Source organism: Dermacentor silvarum, chromosome 7 (genome assembly GCF_013339745.2).
Source record: "Dermacentor silvarum isolate Dsil-2018 chromosome 7, BIME_Dsil_1.4, whole genome shotgun sequence".
Taxonomy (NCBI): Eukaryota; Metazoa; Arthropoda; class Arachnida; order Ixodida; family Ixodidae; genus Dermacentor; species Dermacentor silvarum.
The window spans coordinates 76785088-76808747 of NC_051160.1; the positions used below are offsets into that span (position 1 = coordinate 76785088).

The 23660-nt window shown below is 45.6% G+C and overlaps 1 protein-coding gene across 1 annotated transcript; it reads right to left on the reverse strand.

The window, feature by feature from the left end:
• Nucleotides 1–597: 597 nt before the first annotated feature.
• Nucleotides 598–23238, reverse strand: LOC119458984 (uncharacterized). The gene is made up of 5 exons (XM_049670892.1): nucleotides 23081–23238; nucleotides 15266–15399; nucleotides 15096–15196; nucleotides 7948–8037; nucleotides 598–1043 (listed from the first exon to the last, which is right to left on the reverse strand). The coding sequence occupies exons 1-5, from the start codon at nucleotides 23186–23188 to the stop codon at nucleotides 874–876; spliced, it is 603 nt and encodes a 200-aa protein (XP_049526849.1). The 5' UTR covers nucleotides 23189–23238; the 3' UTR covers nucleotides 598–873.
• Nucleotides 23239–23660: the final 422 nt, after the last annotated feature.

Sequence of the window (23660 nt, forward strand, 5' to 3'; positions counted from 1 at the left end):
CTTCATACGTGCAGGGAACCTCTCTGGATAAGGTAGCGAATACCTCACATATGATAAATTGCCACTTAAATACACACAATTTCAGTTGTACGTTAATCTAGCAATCGAAAACTCCATTGTGAAGCTGCGTAACAATAGCCTTTTGATTGACTGATTTGCTGAATCTGACATTCAATTTCGAGTGCTCACTTTGCAAACCAGTACAGGACCTATAAAAAGAGCATGTCATTGAGTGTACCATGCTAACTTGCCTTCTGTGCTGCAATGCTTTTCATATAATGATTCTTGCATTCAATTTGAAACAGAATGCGGTCGGAAATAGGTAAGAAATAGTGCTGCTGAGCACGAGGTCGCGGGATCAAATCCCGGCCACGGCGGCCGCATTTCGATGGGGGTGAAATGCGAAAACACCCACGTAATTACATTTAGATGCACGTTAAAGAACCCCAGGTGGTTCAAATTTTCGGAGTCCCCCACTACGGCATGCCTCATAATCAGATCGTGGTTTAGTCACGTAAAACCCCAGAATTAAAATTTTTTTAAAGAAATAGTGCTTTAAGTTACTATGTATGAGAAAAGCAAGTGCACCGAAGCAGTCTATCAATGCTCTTTATTCACTCTGCAATCAGATACATCAATACTGCGAACAGGTCTCATCAAACAGAAATAAATGGAAGTGTTTGCTGAATAAGTTACAAAGACATACCTATTTTTATTTCATATTTCAGAATCAAGTGAGATTGTTGTAATATATATTTTACGATAACAGAATACTATTCCCATAGAGATAGTAAATTTAAACCCCTAAGGAGTCATGAAGATCTTTTAGGCGGTGCATGGGTTCCTATCGCTTGTACATGTTGGTATCGGGCTTTAGGAAGAGGTGGTGTGCATATTCCGACAGTCAGCACCATATATTTGTCTCCATGATTGCTTCTTCGTTTGGCGCAGAATATAATCAAATCTTTTGGCACAATCTTCTGGCGGCTCGCTGTGTATGGTATAGTCGCTCATACGAAGATCATACCAGACAGCGGATTCTCCTGGAAATAGAAATATCGTAGATAGTAATATGGGCTTGTAGCCCCTACGTTATTTATTGTTTGGTTTTGAGCAACATATGCAAGGAAAAAAGTTAGTTCAATGTAATGCCCCTATGCCGAATGAATGCGATGTATTAGTGCATGGTGCTTACCTACGTTAACATATATCAAAATTTGCTCGTTTACGGTTACCTTACGTTGCCTTTAGACGCCGTTTCTTTCTCTATGACCATAAAAGAGCTGTTTAGGATTGCACCTAGAGTAGTGCGAGACCTCCTGATGTTATCGCCTGAAAAACCTTATGTAATAACAGTTAGGGACTTCTCATGAATCATTTCGGTATGGCCGGTGACGAGCACCGAAGAGCTGATGGAGAAAAGAAGGAAAAGTTGTGTGATGGGCGTTGCTGTTTATGATCGTGCGCTTGGTGCTTCGGACTCCGTGTGCAGGATATTCTCACTGTGCGGGCGCCACCAGGCCCGCCCACTAGGACTATGCAATGGTCCCATACTTCTGCCAGCACCCTGCGAAAAGTTTCAGTCGCATGCACCAACGACGTGCCTACTTGCAAGTCCTAGAAGATTAAATCAACATGCTGCCCGGCACCTGTGTTCTTCGCGACGGGATGAATAAGTCGTCGACAACTTCACAAGTATTGCACGTTCGGCCTAGGAACGCGCCGTGCCGTGTAAATACATTTCGGATGACGGATGTCTTTAGTAACTGTTATACTCAGACTAAAACAATCGTTCTTGTCGTTGACTGGGTTGACTGTGATTTGTAATTTGCCTTTTCATTTATACGTGTGCATGTATGCTTGCGCCCTCTCGGCTGTCATAAAGTAGTATTCTATGTGCATTGTCTTCCCCGTCGCACGTATCAGGTTCTGGGCTCACATCTTCTATGGCAGGGCCTGTTTGATGTGATCTACCACTAAACAATCGTAAGAGATGAAAGATCTGCCTTAGACCAACGAAAGGCCATTATATTCTTTATTTTATTTGTGTGTGACTGCATACGTCGGTCATGACATAGGCGTTCTGCCAGAATCAGACGGTTGAATCATTGCGCCACGGGCTAGACATGGCGCAGTTAATAATATTGTTGCCTTTAAAAAGTGGCCCCGACCGAGGAGGGGGATTTGCCAAGCTTCGCCATACCAACATAACAGAAATCCTCTTTCCGCGTAACATGCACTCGGAATATCACTTGGGCAGGAGAAAAGCACGACCGATAACAATAGAAAGGAGATACGGCATTACAGACCCATTAGCTTGCTTTCAGTAATGTATAAAATATTCACCAAAATAATTTGCAATACAATCAGGGCAACACTGGACTTCAGCCAACCAAGAGAACAGGCTGGATTCAGGAAGGGATATTCTACGATGGATCATATCCATGTCATCAATAAGGTAATCGAGAAATCTCCGGAGTACGATCAACCTCTCTATATGGCTTTCATAGATTATGAAATAGCATTTGATTCAGTAGAGATACCAGCAGTCATAGAGGCATTGCGTAATCAAGGAGTACAGTATGTACAAGGATTCCACAAGGAGTAAATATGTACAAGGATTCCACAGCTACCTTGGTTCCCCAAAAGAAAAGTAGATAGTTACCTATCAAGAAAGGAGTCAGGCAAGGAGACACAATCTCTCCAATGCTATTCACTGAATGCCTATAAGAAGTATTCAAGCTCTTAGATTGGGAAGGCTTAGGAGTGAGGATCAACATTGATTATCTCAGCAACCTTCGGTTTGCAGATGACATTGTCCTATTCAGGAACAATGGAGGTGAATTACAACAAATGATTGAGGACCTTGATCAAGAAAGTGTAGGAATTGGGTTGAAGATGAATATGCAGAAGACAAAGATAATGTTGAATAGCCCGGGAAGGGAACAAGAATTCAGGATCGCTAGTCAGCCTCTAGAGTCTGTGAAGGAGTACGTTTATCTAGGTCAATTACTCACAGGGGACCCTGATCATGTGAAAGAAATTTACAGAAGAATAAAATTGGGTTGGAGTGCATACGGCAGGCGTTGCCAAATCCTGACTGGGAGCTTACCACTGTCGTTGAAAAGAAAAGTGCACAATCATTGCATTCTAACGGTGCTAACATATGGGGCAGAAACTTGGAGGTTAACAAGAAGCTCGAGAACAACTTAAGGACCGCACAACGAGCGATGGAACGAAAAATATTAGGAGTAACGTTAAGAGACAGGAAGAGAGGGTGTGGATCAAGAACAAACGGGGATAGCTGATAGTCTAGTTGACATTAAGTGGAAGAAATGGAACTGGACAGGCCATGTAATGCGTACGATAGATAACCGGTGGACCATTAGAGTTACAGAATGGATACCAAGAGAAATGAAGCGCCGTCGAGGACGGCAGAAAACCAGGTGGGATGATGAAGTTAGGAAATTTGCAGGCGCAAGTTGGAATACGCTAGCGCAAGACAGGGGTAATTGGAGATCGCAGGGAGAGGCTTTCGTCCTGCAGTGGACATAAATATAGACTGATGATGATGATGACGGCACTATCTCTACTGCTCGCTGGACAGATGCGGCCATGTACCCGAATGGAGAGGGCATGGTAATCAGCGTGGCTGGACACAGACAGCAGGAACTGGTATCCGCCTCCGTTCGTACGCAGAACGTCGCCGCAGCAGAAGAGGCCGCCATTACCCTCGCCATCTCGGCATCGAGACAAAACGAAGAACTATATATTCTTACAGACTGTCGGTCAGCATGTCGAGCCTACGCGAATGGCCATCTAAATAAAATAGCATGCGATATTCTTAATCGCCTCAACGAAATACCTCCGCACCACGACAATTTGGACACTGGGACACGAAGGCGTCAGCGGGAACGATCGTGCACACACGATAGCCCGAGGTCACTGCTACCGGGCACTGCAACAGACGCCAGAAGACCCAAGTCCAGAAACCCTAAACACCTAATGCGATATACTGCAGCACTACCGTCCTTTCGAGAAGAACGATGCCGCCACCACACCAATCCCTCACTAGAGCTGAAGCCACGACCTGGAGGCAACTCCAGACCAACACCTATCCTCACCTCACGCTCCTTCATGTGATGTACCCCACCCTTTATCAGCCCTTTTGTCCTTTCTGTACAGAGCGAGCTAATCCTCTACCACACCACATGGACACGCCAAAATATTCCCAATAACTCCCGAAATCGAAACACAACGCACGAGCAGTGGGAAATGGTGCTGACCAGCTCGGCACTGGAGGATCCGCGAAAGCTAATCACAAGAGCCGGAAGTGCTGCCACTGCCGCTGGGGCCCTGGAATGAAGGCTCCACCCACCGCGGAGGTCGACGCTTCTCCGCGCCCCATTAAAATAAAGTTTTGTCCCTCTCTCTCTTTCAGCGAACGTAATAAACCGCATTACGTAGACTTAAATAACAAAAATGTAAATGCTAGAAACAAATTTACATGGGCTCTTTCCAATTGTTGATGAAGCAGCTATAATATAAGAAGCGGCTTGAAAATAGCTTAGGCTTGGTCGCGTTCTCGGATGTCGTGATGGTGACGGTTAGGCCGGTGAATGTGCTAGCGCCTGAATTTTGATTTTCTTTCCCGCAAAAGGAAGGAGGGAACAAAGAGCCTCCAACAGAAGGAACCAAAAATTTAGAGGAGCTTGCACGAAGTTGTGCAAGGCCGGAGAAACAGAGGAGCTGGTGATCACCTAGCTACTTCCAGTTTCGCTAGGCTGGGCAAAGTTTTACTAAGAGAAAGCAGAGAAATAGATAACACTTGAGGCGAAGATGGACATGGAGGCCATGTACAGTGTCCTATATGCACAATACACAGATTCATGCATGTAATCAGTCGTTAATGTGAACGCAGGCGGTTAAGGTCCTAAATATTCTCCGGTGGGCATGCTCAGAAGGACATGCTCCGGTGGAAATCACTGGGTGTGGAGTAGCTCTCACGGCCCATAGGAAATGGTGGTTCAGGGTGCTTCAATTGGGGCAATGAATACACAGAGCGCTTGCCAAATGGGAAAATTGCGACACGTGATGGACGTACAACTAGGAGGTGGCCTTCGCTGCTCAGTGGTGATATCCACTTCACGCGCAAGACTTTGCAGCGTATCTATGGCAGTAAGAATTCCCGTCGCGATCTTTAACCTGGCAACCACTAGAGGGGGGAGGGCGGCCCTGCCGGCAAATAGTAGTAGCATGCGCAGTGGGGCCCCAGAATGGCTGGTATTGTGCTCACTTGAAGTGGCAGGTGTGACAACCCTGTTTTTTGTCCTTTCAGGAAATTAGTCCGCATGAAGCGCCTTGGAACTGAGAACGTGCGTGAGAGTGCATGTTGGGAAACTTTTGTGACACAGGTGCTTGCGGGAACGTGCTTCAACGCAGGAAGCCGGGCTCTGGCATCGGGGAGAGGAGGGGCCCTCAGTGCAGGGATCCTGCAGCATTGGCCGTCTTCCGGACCCGCCACAAGAACTCTTTCTTGGCGCGGGTTCGAGCTAGACAGCGTAGCTTCCCACTTGAAGACAGGATAAAATTTGTCGGAGGGGCTGCATGGCATTGGATGCCATGAGCAGCTCAACAGTCGCTGAAGGAATTTGAAGACTGCTAGTGGCGGTGCCTCTGGCGTTCGGCTTCGTCAGTCGACTACGTATGGAGGCCAAGGCAGCACTGCTTTGATGCCTACTATCAGCTAGTACGCTTGGAGAGTGCTCAAAATCGTTAGTAAAGGAGTACTTGCATTTTTGATGCACGAAAGTGAAGCGGCGGTGCTGTGGTTGGAACAACCACAGCACCGCCGGTTACTTAGATACGTGGTTTTACAGGCGAGGAGTAACAAAGCGATGTTCTTGGATGCTCCTCAATAAACTCGGAGCTTGAGCTACGCCTGTCAGGTGTTGTTTGATCGTGACTCTCCAACATGTGAAGGCTGTTTATGGGAAGACCGTGGGCTGCGATCTCTGAGAACAATGTGCCCTGGCGGCGGTGCGTATGGGGATGTGATGGCGTTGACGTTGCCGTTAAGTTCAACCACTTCAGGGACTTGTCACACATGATGAGTTTAGTTTGGGGTGTTATTTTACAGGAGCCATAGTGCAGATGCGTAGGTGGGCCAGCGACGCATAGAGCTTGTGGTACGTTAGGAAACCAGCTGCGACGATAAGGCTGGTCGGAGGAGCATCGAAATGTTGGCAAAATATTCTGTGGTTACTTCTCCATAGCCGTCAAGAGCGGGGCTTGCACAACAAGGCATGTTATGGAGTTTTGCTTTGAGGGCCATTGGTGCAAGACCATGGACGTTTTTTATGAGTAAAGTGAGGCAAACCTAAATCAAAATGTGTGGAGTGGCATACTTGTCAGTGGCATGCTTGTCAACCATTAGAACCGAAAAGTAAGCGTCGCGAATGGGTAGCGAAGACCGAGTCGTCGTAAGTGCCAGTAAAGGAGTTCACACTAGCTGCTTGCTTAGTGGTGTGATGCGTCTGGAATACGGTCTCCATTGGAGCAAACCATAATTCTGTGTCATGGACGTATACAGGATGGAATTACAGCCTCTCGCTGTCGGCGTTCATGGCAAGCTGTGTTACAGTGGTTTGGCGTAGAGTGTCACCACTTGGAGCAAATTCCCTTTATTTTATTTCTGGACGACGTTCGAAGTAGTTCAGGACAAAGCCGTCCGGCTGGCATCAATCTGTGAATCTTGAGGCAGTCGGCTGGACATGGCGCCGGCCTACGAGCATAGCTTAAACTTCATCGTCTGGTTGTCGTGCACCACGCAGAGAATTTTTATGCCGCCACAATACAATCGCCCACATCTCCAGTGTGAACCAATGAGCGGATATGACGACTTATAGGGGCTCGGCACGGACGCGTCCGTCTAGCGCACGACTTCGCAGCTTCATTCCGACTACGACGGCGGCACTTAGACCTGTTAATTATGAAATATGCGCAGGCCTCGTCTCAGGCACCGCGCTCCCCCTGTCCTTATCAGCCATTTCTATCATATTTGTCGTGACGCTTCTGCTCTGCTCTCCCAGCAGTTTTAGATGATAAACGACAACAACGAGCACCTCTGCATGATCGATAAATGATCAGAAATTTAAAGAAAAAGTGCAAGAAAACAAGAATCAATATGTAGTGTATACCTTAATTATCTTCACACCAGTTTAGTCACTGGGATGGGTAGACACTACAAGACTTATTATAATGACGTGTGCAGTTCAAAACAATCCAGTAGAATTATATTTTATATACAGTTTGGGTGCTTTTTTTAGTATTCTCATTGAGTTTTTAATGTCTGCGAGGTCTTTTTTATGGGTAATTGCCGGACGAACCTAAACATACATTGAGTAATGTGAATAAAAGTTGCAGTACATATTGGCTGTGGCACCAGAATGTCTTCAACGTGTGAAAAAGAAAAGGCACACCAATAAATATTCTAAACGTGCTTAGTTTAGAAGACTGCACTCGTATTATCATGACATAAAACTGTGTGGAAATGGCACGAGGCAAGAAGAACGGACGCAGCCCTCACGGTCTTTTCGTTGCCTCATCAAGTTCTTGCTACACTGTTTGCCACAGTGTAAAATCGCCCGAGCCCCTAACTTCCTGTTGTGCTGTGGTGTTACAAATCGTTTGCACTTTTTGGCAAAGCTGCACAACAAGCGGGTTTTTCAATTGGTGTGTTTTATATATTATCTCGTGTCATAACCCCTCATAATTACTCTCAAATTTCGCTCTTGAAAGTAATTTCTCAAGATTTAGGTGGCGGACTGCTCAAGGTTCCAAGAAAAATATTAACCTAACTTTTTATCGTTTGAAGATTTCTGTTCAGACAAGCTTGAGCAGAGCGGTAGACACTTTGGCAACTAGTTAAGACGTTACAACACATACCAATACTGGTGTAGTCAAGCACGAAAACCACAGCGCACGTACTGTCACTGCTCTGGAACTCGAGTATCTCTTCACCGTATTCCTCCTTTCCTGCATTGAGAAAATATTTGTGGGATTAGTTATGCCGACACAAGATAGAGGGAGAAGCAAGGCAAGGCAGGTAGGTTATACCTGACGAATGTAAAATATGTTTGTACACATGTACCCACACAAGTATATCCTCACGGACCAATATTATATGGCAGAATTCTCCGATGCATTCGTTGGCTTGCATTTCTGTTGGATTTATAAGGTTATGATATATATATATATATATAATTTATTTGTTTATTTTTTATTGGCATATTAAGGGTGTTTCAGGTAACCTGATCGACATTCATAATATAGAGCGGTACAATTTAGGCGAATCACAACAGCGGCATATTCAGTTCAACTATATATTGGAGTGTGATTAGTTAGCTAAGCTGCGACGAATATTGCAAAATTTTACACATGTATCGGAGTACCGAACCTGTATTTCAAAAGGCGCAGAGCGTGATTAGAAGCCTTCAGTGAAGCTGTTCCGTTAACGTTAACTTTACCGTCCATGCTCGTTCTAGCCTCCGAAGAACCTCAATCTTGAGCGTCTATATAGCAGCGCTCTCAATCGCATTTTCAAATAACTAAGCCCGCATTCCTATAGAAAAATAAAGAAATCAATCGGCCATGGCATCCAGCGTATGTACACGCCAGCACCTTGGCTAATGAAATTGAGATATAGGGCAAGAAGGCAAAGGCAGCGAGGTTAATCAGAGAGTGTCTCGTTTGCGACCCTGAACGAGAAAAGGATTTAAAGAGAGAGGAATGGAGAAAGACGAGTATAGAAGATGCAGTCGCAGTCGAGGACGGCAGAAAACCAGGTGGGGGGATGAAGTTAAGAAATTTGCAGACGTAATTAGGAATCGGCTACCGCAAGACAGGGGTAATCGGAGATCACAGGAAGAGGCCTTCGTCCTACAGTGGACACAAATATAGGCTGATGAAGATGATTATGAGAAAATGCAATCTGCGCACAAAATTGAAGTGGCACACGTAACTTATCACAGCCTATCTCATGGGCCCGTAGACCACTGGAAGTAAACTATAGTGCTCAACACATATGTGCCTACAGGTCACATATGTGTTGTGAACACTATCTAAGTATTTTTCGCTCTTACAGTGGCTCGCTCTCCAGTGTTTCTAATAGAGTACACATCACCTGCCTCTTTGTACTTATAACGTGGACAGATGTACAGTAGTCGGCTCTATATACGAGAGCAATGGGGGCTCTGTTTTTTAAAAACACAAATAGGCGCTGCAATCTAGGAGCAGTGACATAATTTGTTAGATTCTTGTGGTTTTCTTGGGAGCGCGGGTACAAAAAAAAGTCAGAGCCTTTCCACCTCGTGAAGACGGAATTCCAGCGAAGCTGGCACTCTATAGTGGGATTTGCCATGTTGGGGTTTAGCTATATTGGAGATTTGCTATGTTAAATTTGGCTACACAATGATAAACCGACCCCTTCACTACGTACTCAGGAAATAGGCTTCGGTCGCGGCTCCGAGTAGCACAATGGCGTATTTTTTAACGCACGATGGCTATACAAATGCCCGGCTCTGAAAGAACTGGCTCGGCGTCCACGAGTGACGGCGTTCCATGCGTGTTTCTCCCGTTTTGGTACGACGTTCCCAGACAAGAGTCCTTGACCGAGGAGCCAGCCAGTCTCCTTCTCGCTCGTGCAGCTGGAGCCAATTGCGACAGCCGAAATGGACAGTCCACTAGGTGGACTCTTACAGAATACCCTCGCCCCGCCCCCGAAGCTCCGTATATACACCAACGCTAACGCGAACTCCTCTCACACTCCCCTCCTCCGTTGACGCACTTTTTTCGTAGACAGGCGGGAGCCTGGAGAGAGCCAATGGCACAGGCGGCCGAGGCCGGCAGGGCTGCGCGCATGCGCTGCAGTCGGAGAGAGGGCGCACACATGCACAGTGATGTATGGCAGCCGCATATCTCTCACCCGCCATCGGGCCACCACGCCACGCCCTCCTCGCCTTCCTTCCGTTTATCAGCGGCCCTGTCAATAGACGCACGCGGAGCAGCCGGAGGGGTGAGAGAAAGAGCGCGCGTCAGCAGCCGAGGTGCGCCGCCGGCCTAGCCTCGCTAGCCTCCCAGCCGGATTCAACTCTAGTCGGGCGCAGCTTCCAGCAGGTTTGCCGCGCTAGCCTCGTAGCCGGGCTCAACTCCACTCACGGGGGAACGCGGCATAAAAGAATGTCGAGTGGCACAAGAGAAGAGAGAGAGCGGGGTCTCAGCCGGCCGGGAGGGAGGGAGGAGTGGCCGTGCGCTCAAAAATATGACGACGCTCGAGCCAATGCTGATGATGATATTTGTTTTTCTACACGCGGACACGATCCTTGGGGACCTAGCCCTTAACAGCTTCGCTGTAAAAAATAAGTAAAAGGTGACGTCAGGAAAATAACTCCATTGAAATTATTCCAGGTGATCCTGCTGGAGCTTTAGCTCCGACAAGCAAACTCTGCTCCACATCGTTTCATGTCTTAATTTTTCTTTTAAAGTGAATTTTTTTTATGTTCAACTTTTACACTGCTGCTGCAGTCACTGACTTGCACGCAGCGTCGGGAGGTGGTTGAGAGCACAGTGTAGGAGTGCAGGAGAAGTGATAGGCGATGTCAAGAAGCATGCTTCATTTAGAGGGAACTTGGTCACAATGCTCTCTAGAGCTCCCTGAAAGTCGCCGTAGTGCCCTTTCCTCGCAAAAGCATTGCAGAAGCTGAAGCGCTTGCCTTTGTGCTCACGCGCAACATATTTGGATGTGCATATTCAAAGAGAGCAATAAAAATACGCGTACGCGACCCAAGACGCTATCACACAGCCATATAAAACAACTAAATCTCGTTCTTGTAAAGTCATATAGAAGGCACACTGATTCATAAGTCACTGTTCTTAAAATCACACGTCTTAGCGTATCGGGTTCTGCCGAGAACGTGCATGCCCTCAAGCTTCGGTACACGGCCACACGAGCTACAATAGAAATACATGTGGGAACTGATACCATTCTTAATTGAGAGGACTTGTTCTCTTGTTCAGGTATTAACACACCAGCCTGTTTGGCTAATGTGCGCCTTTTACAGCTAAGAGGTACTTCACAAACCCAGCCAGCGGCACAGCACAGTTAGGGCCTGTAGCGGTCCTTTTCATACGCCAACTTGGCCTTGTTCGTGGAAACATGGGCACAAATCCCCAACGATTAGTTAGGCGCTGAAAACAGCACAGTCACACCGTGCCTGTCAGCGATGCTACTCAAGTTGTGGGCGATTGAATCAATACACAAAGTAAATTTAGTTATTTATCGGTCTTATATATTGCGGTAAACGTCGTTTACTAATCAAATTAAGAAGCGTGGGATCAAGCGCGTAATGACGCCCGCCGACAAACATGAGCAGGTCTCAATCTATGACTGCGAGAACTCGCCGTCACAACGCTTGCGTGATGGAGAGCGCCGGTCGCGGAGAGCAAACGCTTCGTGCTGCAGCTTGCTTCCCCGGGTCTCTGAAGCTTAGATTTCACGACCTCCCAAACTAGGCGCGTTGAAAGACAGCGATTATGAAGCCAAACGCCATCTTGGCACCCTCTTGAGCATTGCAGCCAGTGCAGGTTACCTCCAAGGTAAGGCACTCGGGCCGCGTATGCGTTCAGCCGCGCGGACACCCAAGCGCAGTCACCGCCGGGCTGGAGGAGGAGACGCGTGCTCTCCTACTCTCGATATTTCCTACTCACATGCTTTCCCTCGCACTGGTAGCATACGGCATGCGTGTCGCTTATTCTTATCACACGTGGACATATTACAGAACATTTAGACGACTGTTTCGGAAGAGCCAAAAATTCACTTGCGACGTCAATATAAATGCTATCGCAATAAAAAATGGCCAGGTTCTATTTGACGCGGACGTTGTTTCCAGCCTGCTTGGGTACTGTGCTGTGAAGTGCAGCAAAAAGCCGAAAACGATCCAAATAATTCATCAATTGGCTGTGGGATGAAGCATATGAAATCATGTGCCAGGTGAGCAGCAGGCTTCGTCTGATGATTAAGGAGGTCAAGGCCTCAAACACATACGCATGGCTTAAAATACAAAGCAGAACTTTATGCAACGCCAAAACCGGACAGAACGATTATCGGACGCGTACATTAAACTGCACAAGCAAATGAAGTAAGTCAAGTCTGCGCAGGATCTACTCTCGATATGGCTGCGACAACGCAAAAGTCAACGTCTGACAAAGGCGTGACGATGACACGCACTCAGCGATCCTCGATGCCACAGCAGCAGAGGGAGGGGTGGATTCCCGGCAGTGAAAAAGTGCGTTGCACCACGGCACGGAAACGAACAGGCTTCAGGACGCTCGCTCGGCATAGGAGCAGTCTGGTTCAAGAACCGGTCTGATTCGTCCAGTGCAGGAACAGGCCGATAGTAAGATTAACATCTGGCACGAGAGCAGCGCGTGCAGCTCCTCAGTTCAATAAGGATTACAAGGTTAGGGTTTAGGGCCATTGAGTTTCTCATAGCTACAAAAAAATGAAAGGCCAGGCAGCTCAAGGTTGCAACAAGGCCAACGTACAGCGTGAGTGATGGGCTCGTTGACCTTTTTCTCTTTGACCCACCATGACCTTAACGCACACTTCGCCGCGAGATTCAAAAGACTTAGGTTTCTATCACATTTTCCCGGTAGTTCAAAGATGTCGAGGAGGATGATAATAAAGAAGCAATACGCACATACACGAAATGCTCGAAATGTGGAAATGGGCCTGCGTACACCACAAGCTAGAGGAAAAAAACACTGCACGGTCAATGCACAGTACGCGCTACCATTATTCGCGCAATCAGCGAGGGCCGGTAATTCATAGGTGCAAAATTACCCGATGCTAATGTCGTGCAAGTACGCTTAAAACGTTTGTATTGCTCAGAGTATGATAAGGCAGTCTCTTTCAATGGCAAAGCAGGCAGATTTACGTGGAAGGAAATTGCAGCTAGTGTAGGACACGGGGTGCAGACGTCCATCGTATTCTTGTAAGAGAACCGCTCCCAGACAGCCAAAATGCGAATGTGCTCAAGATAAATTGTTTTCGTTATTCTGTAGTAGGCTGTTGCGACACTTCCTTGAGTAACGTAAACGCCTCTTAGTGAGCTGTTTGCCATTTTATCCAGTTAGGAAAACCTTTCTTCGTAGGCTTGTTGTGCTGATGAGCAAGTTCAGTGAAGTTGGAAATTACGTACCGGTAATAGCCCTTGAGCCATAAGAAAACCCTGAGCTCCATTTTTTTTATTTCAGAACCTTTAACCGTGTAGCCCTTGTCGGATATATCCTTCAGATGTTGTAAGGTGCCTTCTCCAACCACATGACGCAAGAAACATGTTGTCAGAGAACCAATCTGACTTCTCGTTAGTGTCACTGTTAGCTTGGCCGCTCCATTTTTTTTGGAACAGAAGAATGCGTGTCTGTAAGTGTTCTCCCCATGTTTCTGTAGCCACGAGAACGTCATAAAAGGAATCACATTGAAATTAATTTTGGGGTTTTGCGTGCTAACCTACCGTTTGATTAAGAGGTACACGGTAAGGGGGACTCCGCGTTAATTTTGACCCCCTAGGGTTCTTTATAGTGGACCCAATGCATGGTAAACCGGAATTCTTTGCCTTTAGCCGCCATAGATATGCTGTGAATGACATAAGATAATTACGAACTTCTATGAACCCAGTAGTGGTATGTTTCAAGCGGCATTGAAGCACATCCTTCTTTCTAAGAAGATCGGAGTATATGTCATAATAGCAATCAATGGTCCTTGAACCTAAAGACGCTGATTTGTAGGCAATCCTTCAAAAATACTATTGTCTCTCGGTGCGTCAAATCTTACAAGAGTTAATTAGAGTGCAGTTCCGTGGGTCTTTAGGTGTCATACGTTAAGTTTTGTGAGTTTTGTGCACTCAGTAGCGCAGAAATCTTCTAGGCGTTGACGCAGTTGCATGATACATTCACAAGAGGATTTCGTTTCCTTACCGTGTATGAGTCCAAAATTATTTTAGTTCTGGCTTAACAGCACTGGCACATCGATCGCATAACCATTGAAACGGCGAATAGCTCGTGCAGATGACGTATTCTTATATGATCACTTTTGGCGATGCTATCACTTTCATGTGAAGTGTTGCTCAACCAGCCAAAAAGCGTGGACTGAAACTGATATCGCCGAAAGTGGCCGTCTGGGAATACGCCCGCTGCTTTCTGACACAACCGATGTAAGCGAGAGTAGTGGGCCGAGGTACATCTCCTAGCATTTATGTTGCTCTTGACACATAACCTAGCGTGCTTCAATTGCCAAATCAAGTTTCTACTAATCCATTTGCAATGGGGTGAAATGTGTGGTTCGAAATTGCTTGACCGATGATGCTAGTGGAACTGCTTAGTTACTGATGACAAAATGTGATCCGCGGTCGCCAGCTTATGTAGTCGGACCCCCCAGGAAACCATTTTGGCGAGTCCTTCTACAACGCATCTCAACTCATTAAAGGACAAATTGATGGTGTCAAGGTACCTTGTGGCGAAGAAGACCGCGCTCAGAATGCAGCGGTTGCCGTTATGTGCACTTGGAGATAAGGGACCGATAATATCGATGGTCTCCCGCGGAAGAGGAGCAAGGTCTGATGCCTTTATTTATCACCCCTTTTCAGTGCGTGACCATTGATATTATCGCTCCCTATTATCGCCCGACTAGATGGCTCGGAACAGTTCTTTGACGGCCGTCTCACGAGTTGACAATTCGTTTGGTCTCCGACTGAACTGCTCGCCTGTAAAATTGAGCTACACTTCCGTCTAAAATTCTCGTCACACCCTGATGGCCACCGAGATTCCCCCGATGCGCAACTTGAACATCACCTCTCTTAGGCCGTTTACCTCCAAGATATATGGTCGATTATTCTACCACCTATCATTTTGTGCTTCTTGTGTAAGATGCCGTCATTCAAGTATTATTCACTTTTGTGACCATTCGCCCCCATTTTCTCACAAAGGTACTGATCCGTGGTACATGGAGAAGTATTAATGTAGGTCTCTATACTCACCTGTGGTCTCATATATTGTCATTGCATTGTACTTGGAATCATTTGGCGGACGTTCACTGTTGTAGATAAAAAACTTGCCCAACCGCTCGTTTATGGTTTTCCTATGAAGCATAATAATGAATACGGTGCATTAATCAGATGCATAGATACTTTAAGAAGTAAGACCTTACTTGCTGTTGTTGACGAACTGTCTGCTAAATATAGTTGAATTTTTCTCCACTTTAGTGTGGTTGTCCATTCTGCATCTCACTGTTCCCGGCTCTGTCGTATTGTAAACCCATACTACCTTGCTTGTATGGAGAAACTGTAAAAATAAAATAAGGTAAATTGCAATAAAGGTAAATTGCACATTTGCAATGATGTAGGCGAAATTTTGCGTAAGAACGCATATTTCTAGCATTGGCACGAGTTCGTGTGCACGCAGCATGATATTTTCTTTGAGAAGTTCTTGTTGGTTAGGCGAGTCACCTCCACGAAACTTTTAGACACTCAATATGTTGCAGTGTTCAATACTATCTGGCAATATTGCTCCCTAGGACGCTCTGATACAAGGTGATACCCTAGAGTCTATGGATGGTTTTCCTTTGAAAGATTGCACGCCACGGAGGCGCCATGGCCGCATGCATTGGTCAAACACACAACAAAGTAGATGATAGCTTTTGATTAAAACGACAATGTATATTTGAGTGTGCTGATCGCATGGTTCAAATTACTTGAGGCAATATAAACAATGACATAAATTTGAGTTGCATATTGGGGCTCCACGCATGGTTCTCAGGTTTTGTCTTGAAGAGTCGAACTTTAAACATCTCGAAAATTGTACAACAGCAGATTTATTGACCCGACAAAACGTCTTCAAGCCGCATTCTGTTCTTGATGTCGCACCTCTGGTTGCGATATGGTAGCTTTTTTTTCTCCTCTTTTGTACAATAACCATTTACTAGAGCTGAGTGTATCGTGATCATCACGTTAACGTACGCTGCCTTCCTGCTGCGCCATTGAGGGCGCTTGATCACGTGATCTCCTACATTGAGCATGCGGAGGCACGGCGCGCATTAAGCTGGCGTCCACCTCGGCTCTTTGTCGCACGCTTTCACTCGCACCCGCGGCATACAGCGTGCTGGCCGTGACATCATAAATCTTGAAGTTTATCGGAAACATCGCGGTGATGGCGACGCCGACGCCAATCTTGTTAGGTGTAGAGTGCCTGGATTGGTGACTGATGCAAAAAATTGTCTTGTGCTGCCATGAGATTTCGAGATCTAAGCTATGAAAATCCTATTTTAGGCGGTCAAGACACCACATTTGATAGTGGCACTTCCTGCGCGAGTGAAGGTAGTATCGCCATCTTTATAATAGAAATTACTTTAACAAAATGCATCCCCATAACGTTAATATAAAAAAAACTGCGCATGGTGGTGTCGCTTTCCAGTTTTCTGATTTATCCTGATAGCCCATCAGTGGCCTTCACTATAGTGGTCAACCTTCAGAGTACAGCTTAAGTCCATTTTTTATAATTCATATTTCTCCGATCTATCTTAAAATACCAACTTGGCGACATTGTTTCTTTAGGAAATTCAAATATTAAGAATTGACGTTTTTCTCCGCATTACAGCACGACCTATTTTTGCCACCTTCTTTTGCGCCTGACATGTTATTAATTGCGGAATTACAGGTTATAGAGAGCTGGCAATTTTATTCTACAAGACCGTATAACGCCATTATATGAAAAATAAAAATAAAATTTTGTAGTTTTATTCGCTGATGCAGCAATCTCACTGTAAATCATGCCACAGTAGGGAAGTCAGCGCCAATTTCGGCAACGTGAGAAATTTCTTTTTTGCAAACTTGGTGCATGGTACAAAAGCATTGTTACATTCTACCGCTATCTGAATGTGGTGACTGCGGACACGATTCTACCGTCTTTTAATATTTGAACACATGGATAATGGCTCCCTCTTGTTCCTCTGAACGAAAGAAGTTTATGAAGGATATCAAGAAAGTGTGGACTTTTCGCAGCTTTTCTGTTTCTGGAATATTTGAGTGCCTCAACATATTCTACGAATATTTCATATCTGCCTCTCTTGACCGCAGAGGTACGAACAGTGACAAGGCAGCAGCGCAAACAAGAGAGCAGACAATAATTAAATAATCGGGCATCTAATCTATCAAGTTCGCTAGAAAATTGGCTCAAAGTATAGTACGAGAAAATAAATGTAAAACTTTATTTCATTAGCGCAAAGTTTTGACAAAGCAATGTCAAATAGCTATTTGGTTGAAGTTGAGGAAGAGAATGTGAAAACAGTTTTCAAGAACTAACTAATCCAGTAAAGAATGAAAAAAAAGTGATTAGACGACAGATACGTAGATGCATTGATGGATCTGTGCATCTGCACATAGAATTCAAGCAAAATCGGATTATTAAAAAATGGAATGTTTGCAATGGTTGGGTGGAACTTTCAGTCATGCGGGCATAGCCGCTCCAGGTATAAGTCGACGACTGGCATGACTTTTCGTGGCTCATCGTCGTGCGAGCGGACTGGCTGTATTTATCAAGCAGCGATATCCCTCGGATTGTGCTAGCTCAATGGTGAGGCGTAAATTTCGCGTCATTCTCATGCGTCTCCGCATAAATTAGCAGCGTAAGCTGTTTACATGTATGACAACAGTTATGATTGCTTGGATGGTGGACTTCAAGTTCCACATTAGAAACAACCATCTGGCTGTTTTGGCTAAACGGAGAATGTTAGGGATTATAATATTTAGTTGCGTAATAACTACCTCAAGATATTTTGTGACATCTAACGTTGTGGTAAACGTAATTCAAAAGAACATCCGTCATCTTCCACAGCTTCGAGGAGGAACTGAAGACAGAGATACTAAATTAGCTTATTTAGCTCAAACACTCAATCAAAGGTATCTTTTCACTACTTTGGCGCTAACGGTTAGGTTACTAGTGGAGAAAAAGGAGGTCAACTTTGTCTTTATGGAATTTCACGCCGACACTAGAGAGCCATCCTATTACTGTTACGCCACGTATTTCAATATGGTTTTATACGTTTGGGTGGTATTTACCGCATAGGCTTTGTGGTATTGAATATGTTTGCGTGTGTGTGCGACGTTTGAAAAATAATTGCTATCGCAATAATATTAGCGGTTTCACCTGTGAATAGGGTTAAACTGCCACTTTTACTGTAATTATTATTCATTTGGAACTTAACTATTATTGCATATGTCTGCATCTAACAAGTTAAGGACTGCACAAAGAGCAACGGAAAGAAAAATGTTAGGCGTAACATTAGGACATAGGAAAAGAGTGGTGTGGATCAGAGAGCATACGGGGCTAGCAGATATTCTAGTGGACACCAAGAAAAAGAAATGGAGTTGGGCAGGTCATGTAATGCGCAGGGTAGATAACCGGCTGACCGTTAAAGCTACAGAATGGGTGCCAAGGGACCGGAAGAGTAGTCGAGGTGGGGTGATGAAATTCGAAAATTTGCAGGTGCAAGTTGGAATGACATAGCACAAGGCATGGGTAATTGAAGATCGCAGGGGAAGTTTTTACGTCGTATATCATCATCATAATCATCCTATGTATAGATACGCTGATATTGATCAACCTATTTCACTCGTTGACCCAAGTAGTCTACTAAGCGGGGCCACTGGGTAGGCGCCCAAGAAATTACTTTCTGCTGGATGCTATCTGGCCTAATAGCCAACTTGGTTCACTGGTATGTACCTGAACAGACAACTTCTCCATGGCGTATGTAATATTGGTAGTTGCCCATGTTGAGCGAATACTCCAGAATGGATGCGTCAAGGTGACACAAGGAGCATATAGCCCTATATATAATAAAGCGATAGAGCGATAGGGCGCTGTCCAAAGCAGACATCTCTGTTTTAAGCAGCGCGGACATGCGTTGTAGAACCATTATGACAAAGTTGCAGCCAGGATACTAGGGATCCTACGGAGTTTAAACTGGTGTGCAGTGCTCACAACGAAATATAATGTGTCATGGTATCGTATGGTATTGTGGATGCCAGCGAGATTGCCAGTTCGTGTTTCTGTGGCGGCAGTGCAGTGTGTCCCTACATTGATTTATTGCTAATCGCATCGAAGCCACCATTCATCCTTATGTAGGTTATGTCAGAAGATGTTTCTTTTGCAGTGCTGTACCAAAACTTGAATGCATCACTCAAGGGCGAACCATTCAATTTTGGATTTTTGGCCTAAGACCGAAGCATTTCTGGCGCTAGTGACCTTGAGCGTTGTCATCGTGCTCCTTGAGCGATGTTTTAACTATACGCAGGGCCCACGTTTAGGGGCTACACAGTGCGCGTCTGACAACGCTGGCATGATCAGGATTGTCGGCAGTGGCGTTGCAGCATCGCACCTGGATGGTTCGCGAGATGAGAATGATGGGAAAGTGCCGGCGTTTGTCGGGGCTCAATGAAAAGGCAGGGATAGGTGGATGTTGCGCTCAGATAGTCTATGCACACGTTTGATTATAAGCAGTGCCAGTCGCATGCAGAAAACACACATGTCAACCGCGAAAGGCAGAACGGTGGTCCAGGTGCCTGGTCTCCGGCGGAACCGATTCAGTGAAGCGAAATGGCGTAACGGTGCGACCACTTGGTTTCCTAGTTTTCATACTCTTACGCAATGTGCGTCTGTAGAGGCTTTCTAAGTATCCACGTGCAGGCCGCGAATGCGCCATCAATGGCATGACTTTGTGGCAACGGTGGCGGTGTGAATGTACCTAGAATATCGATATAATTGCTATAGCTACACAAGTTACAACAACGTTTCTACACTGAGGATCATTGGTTAAACTTAAGATGGAATTTATTACCCCTTTATTCATGAAAAAGTACTAAACATTAAATAAGTCGTGGTTCTGCTTATCCAGTATTTTCCAAGTTTCCGGTTTCATACGCCATTAAGAAATAGTACCACTTAGTATAGACTAAGAATGGGTGACCTGACAGGGAGCTGGGTTGCGAAAGTTGTGAAATTATTTTCCTTTTCACACTTAGTGAGTGCGCCTAGCGCCACTCCGCCTATAGAGGCTATCACAGGGGCAGGCCGCTCGTGAGCTGTGGATCGAGCGAAATGCATGGTTACATTATACAAGCCCTATGCAGCAGCTTCAAGAGGCCGTCATCGGCGTCATATTGTTGCGTAATTTTTGGTATCTGAAATATACGTTCAAGATACTAATGAACTTTTTACCATTTAATCAACTTGCTTTATTAGTACATCTGAAAATAATATTCCTCGCTATTTTCGTTTTCGCATAGCATCGGCATCACTATAGTTATTATTGATGGCAACGAATCCCTATAATAATGTTTTGTGTGGTCTGACTTACAGGAGTTGGAAACTAGAGCGATGCGCAGTTATTGTATCTTTCAGATTTTGTACTCTCAGTACATATACCAAAAAAAAATGACAACTCCATCTCAAGATGACTGTCGCGTTAGTGGATTTAGCGTTGAACGAATGAAGTTAGGAAATTCGCAGGCGCAAGTTGAAATCAGCTACCGCAAGACAGAGGTAATTGGAGATCGCAGGGAGAGGCCTTCGTGTTGCAGTGGACATAAATATAGGCTGATCATGAACACCATCGAAACGAGCTTTATATGAGGCCTGTAATATAGCGAGACTCTTTCACGTTGCCTTAAAACAATCAGCGCCATCTATCGCCGCCGCTGCGGAGCCTGCGCATGGCTTCCAACATGCATAACGTACCGGTACGTGCGAACGCTGCGAACCCGCCATGCGGCAACCGGGCTCATCTCTCGCGCTTCTTTCTGCACAAGCTGCGCCACCTAGTGGCATTGCCCAGTAATTCGCACTTGGCATCCGAGGCGAGAAGCGTGGCGCTCCTGTTCCTTCGAACGCTGAGGATTGTTTCTTTGCTTGCCGCACATCCAGTGGCACATACTCATCGACCGAAATTGCCGAGAGGTTCATTGAAGAGTGGCCCATACGTAGTGCATACATGGCGCAGATCACTAAAGCGTTGGCGTGAAAGGCGTTCATTGAACACGGCAAATGCCAAGTGCATTTGTGGCACAGCCTGCTAATGTGTCGGGTTGCTGTCCTTCAGGAACCCTTGTAACGTTGGTTTGATTCCGCTCAGAATCGAAGAAACTTATGGGATGTTTTTCAGCATTTTGGAGCGGCACATTCCCATTGGCACATAACTAGTTATCCTAGTTGGCGTGAAAGATACATGTCAGTGTGCGAGGGGTTCCTTCAAGAGCGGCGCGTATGTACAAATTGCCACATACTCATTGACAAATGGTGGTCAGATGGTTGTTTTCAAAACATCTTAGCTCAGCACATCAGCCCGATTGGCTCACCATTAGACCACTGACCACCATATACATTTAAGCATACATAGATGAAAAGATAGATAGATATCCCGCCGGAAAGTTCGTTACGTACTCCCAAGAATGCGAACACGTCAAAAACGGCAAAACCCATCTCACGGTGACTGTAGACGGCCACGCGTTTAGCATTGAATCAATATAGCGATAATATAGCGGTGCCATCTAGCCCAGACGCCGCGAAGTTTGCGCCTTGCCTCCGAAATTCATGCCGCGCTTGTGCAGGGGAACGTTGAGAAACTCGTAATGGGGCAACCGGGATCGTCCCTCGCACTTCGTTCTGGACAAGCTGGGCGATCTATTGCCAATTCGAGAAGAGCGAACGTAGCCTCCGAGACAAGCAGCGTGGCGTGCCGGTGCCTGCGAAGGCTGAGAATTCTTCTCTCGCTTGCCGCACACCCAGTGCCGCATACTCAATGCCCAAAGTTGGCGAGATCTTCATTGAACGGCGACGCATACCTAGCGACGCATGCCCCTGAAGGAGCTCGGCGAAGCGTCGTTGCGAGAGGGAATGTGAAGTAAAAGTGGATAGAAAAAGACGGATGATGAAGGGTTATAGATTCCATTGTGCGCGATATGTGGTGGTCCTCAGCAAAGGGGCGAGCATTCTAGCGGGCGCTCATAAGATGGGGATTCCTGTTGAGTCCACAAACTCCAGCAGGCATCGCAGCACAGGGACCACAGGGAGTGACCCAGGTAAGCGGGAAAACGGCTAGACAAATATATAGATACAAACAGCCCTGAAAAGTGCATGGAATAGACCAAAGGATGCTAACTCAACAAAATATACCCGCCGCGGTGGCTCAGTTAACTAAGACGTTGCGCTGCTGATCACGAGGACGCGGGATAGAATCCCGGCCGAGGCGGTCGCATTTCTACGGAGGCTAAATGCGACATCGCGCGTGTGCTTGCATTGTAGTGCATGTTACAGAACAACAGGTGGTCAAAATTAATCCGGAGCCCTCCACTACGGCGTGCCTCATAATCAGAACTGGTTTTGGCACGTAAAAACCCAGATAGAAGAAGAAGAAGATGAAGAAATGTAAAATTATTTTCATTCATGTTCCTTGAAGTGCTTCTCTGAAGTTTCACATAAGAAATCTCAAAACCTGTCTGAGCAATTATTAATGTTTTAAACCTGTTCAACTCACTAGCGATCAGATTATGTTCTATGCATCGTCGTAAACATTCTGTACTGCGTCTTGCAAGGAAACGTTCAGAACATAAAATGACGGAAAATGCGCACATCTCTAGCGGTAAGGAAAGGGTTAAAGGGAAGGATTAAACTAAATTTACCGAAAAATGAGAGTAATAACATACATTGTAATGTTCCAAACAAGACGGAAGATCACAGGAGGTTAGACTTTTGAAATAATGAAATGTACTTGAATAAAGATGTCGCGGCAGCCTGCGTTGTGTTAAGGGGACGTTTTCGTCGAAGAAGTTGCTGCCCTCTCGAAGGCAGCAAAATGTTGGCTGCCGGGTTATTGATTGCTTGGCCACTTTACACCGAAAAGTTCTACAGGGTTTTCCACTCGTGGCACAACGCAGGAATTTATGAATAATTTCATATCAAAATTCACTATCACCTTTGCTATGTCGAAGTTCTTGAAGTCGAAAACTTCCTCTTCAGCCGATACCACACTTGCAAGCAACACGGCAAGTATTACTACCGAGAAAATTATCTTGGTGGCCATAGTGATGTCAATGTACACCTTCGGAACAGTTTCGGCATGAACGTGTTTCCTTTTATATGCGGTTGCATGGCTGACTACACCAGGCTTGATATATTGCTGTTGATATATTGATATTGATATATTGCCGAAGAAATGCGTTTTCATTGACATTTGAATGGTGTGAGACGTAGGTTCTTTTGGCATGAGTATCTTGGTATGGCAGCAAAAGTTCATGGATCCCAAGTGAACGCGCTCTTCCGCGTTGTAAAGGTTATGAGCGTTTAATAACATGTTCTTTCAATTCCATGAGGCCAGGTTTTGAAAATCTGCCCGCTGCATAGTTTTTGTTTTGGTGTCATAATTATGCCTCAATACGCCAGCCTCTAAATGAATCTGTCGCACGCAAACATTCAGCGAATGACGTATTGCGGAGAAACAATGAGGCAAGCCGGAAGAACCCTTTTGTAGAGTGCTCGCGGAATGAAATGCTGCA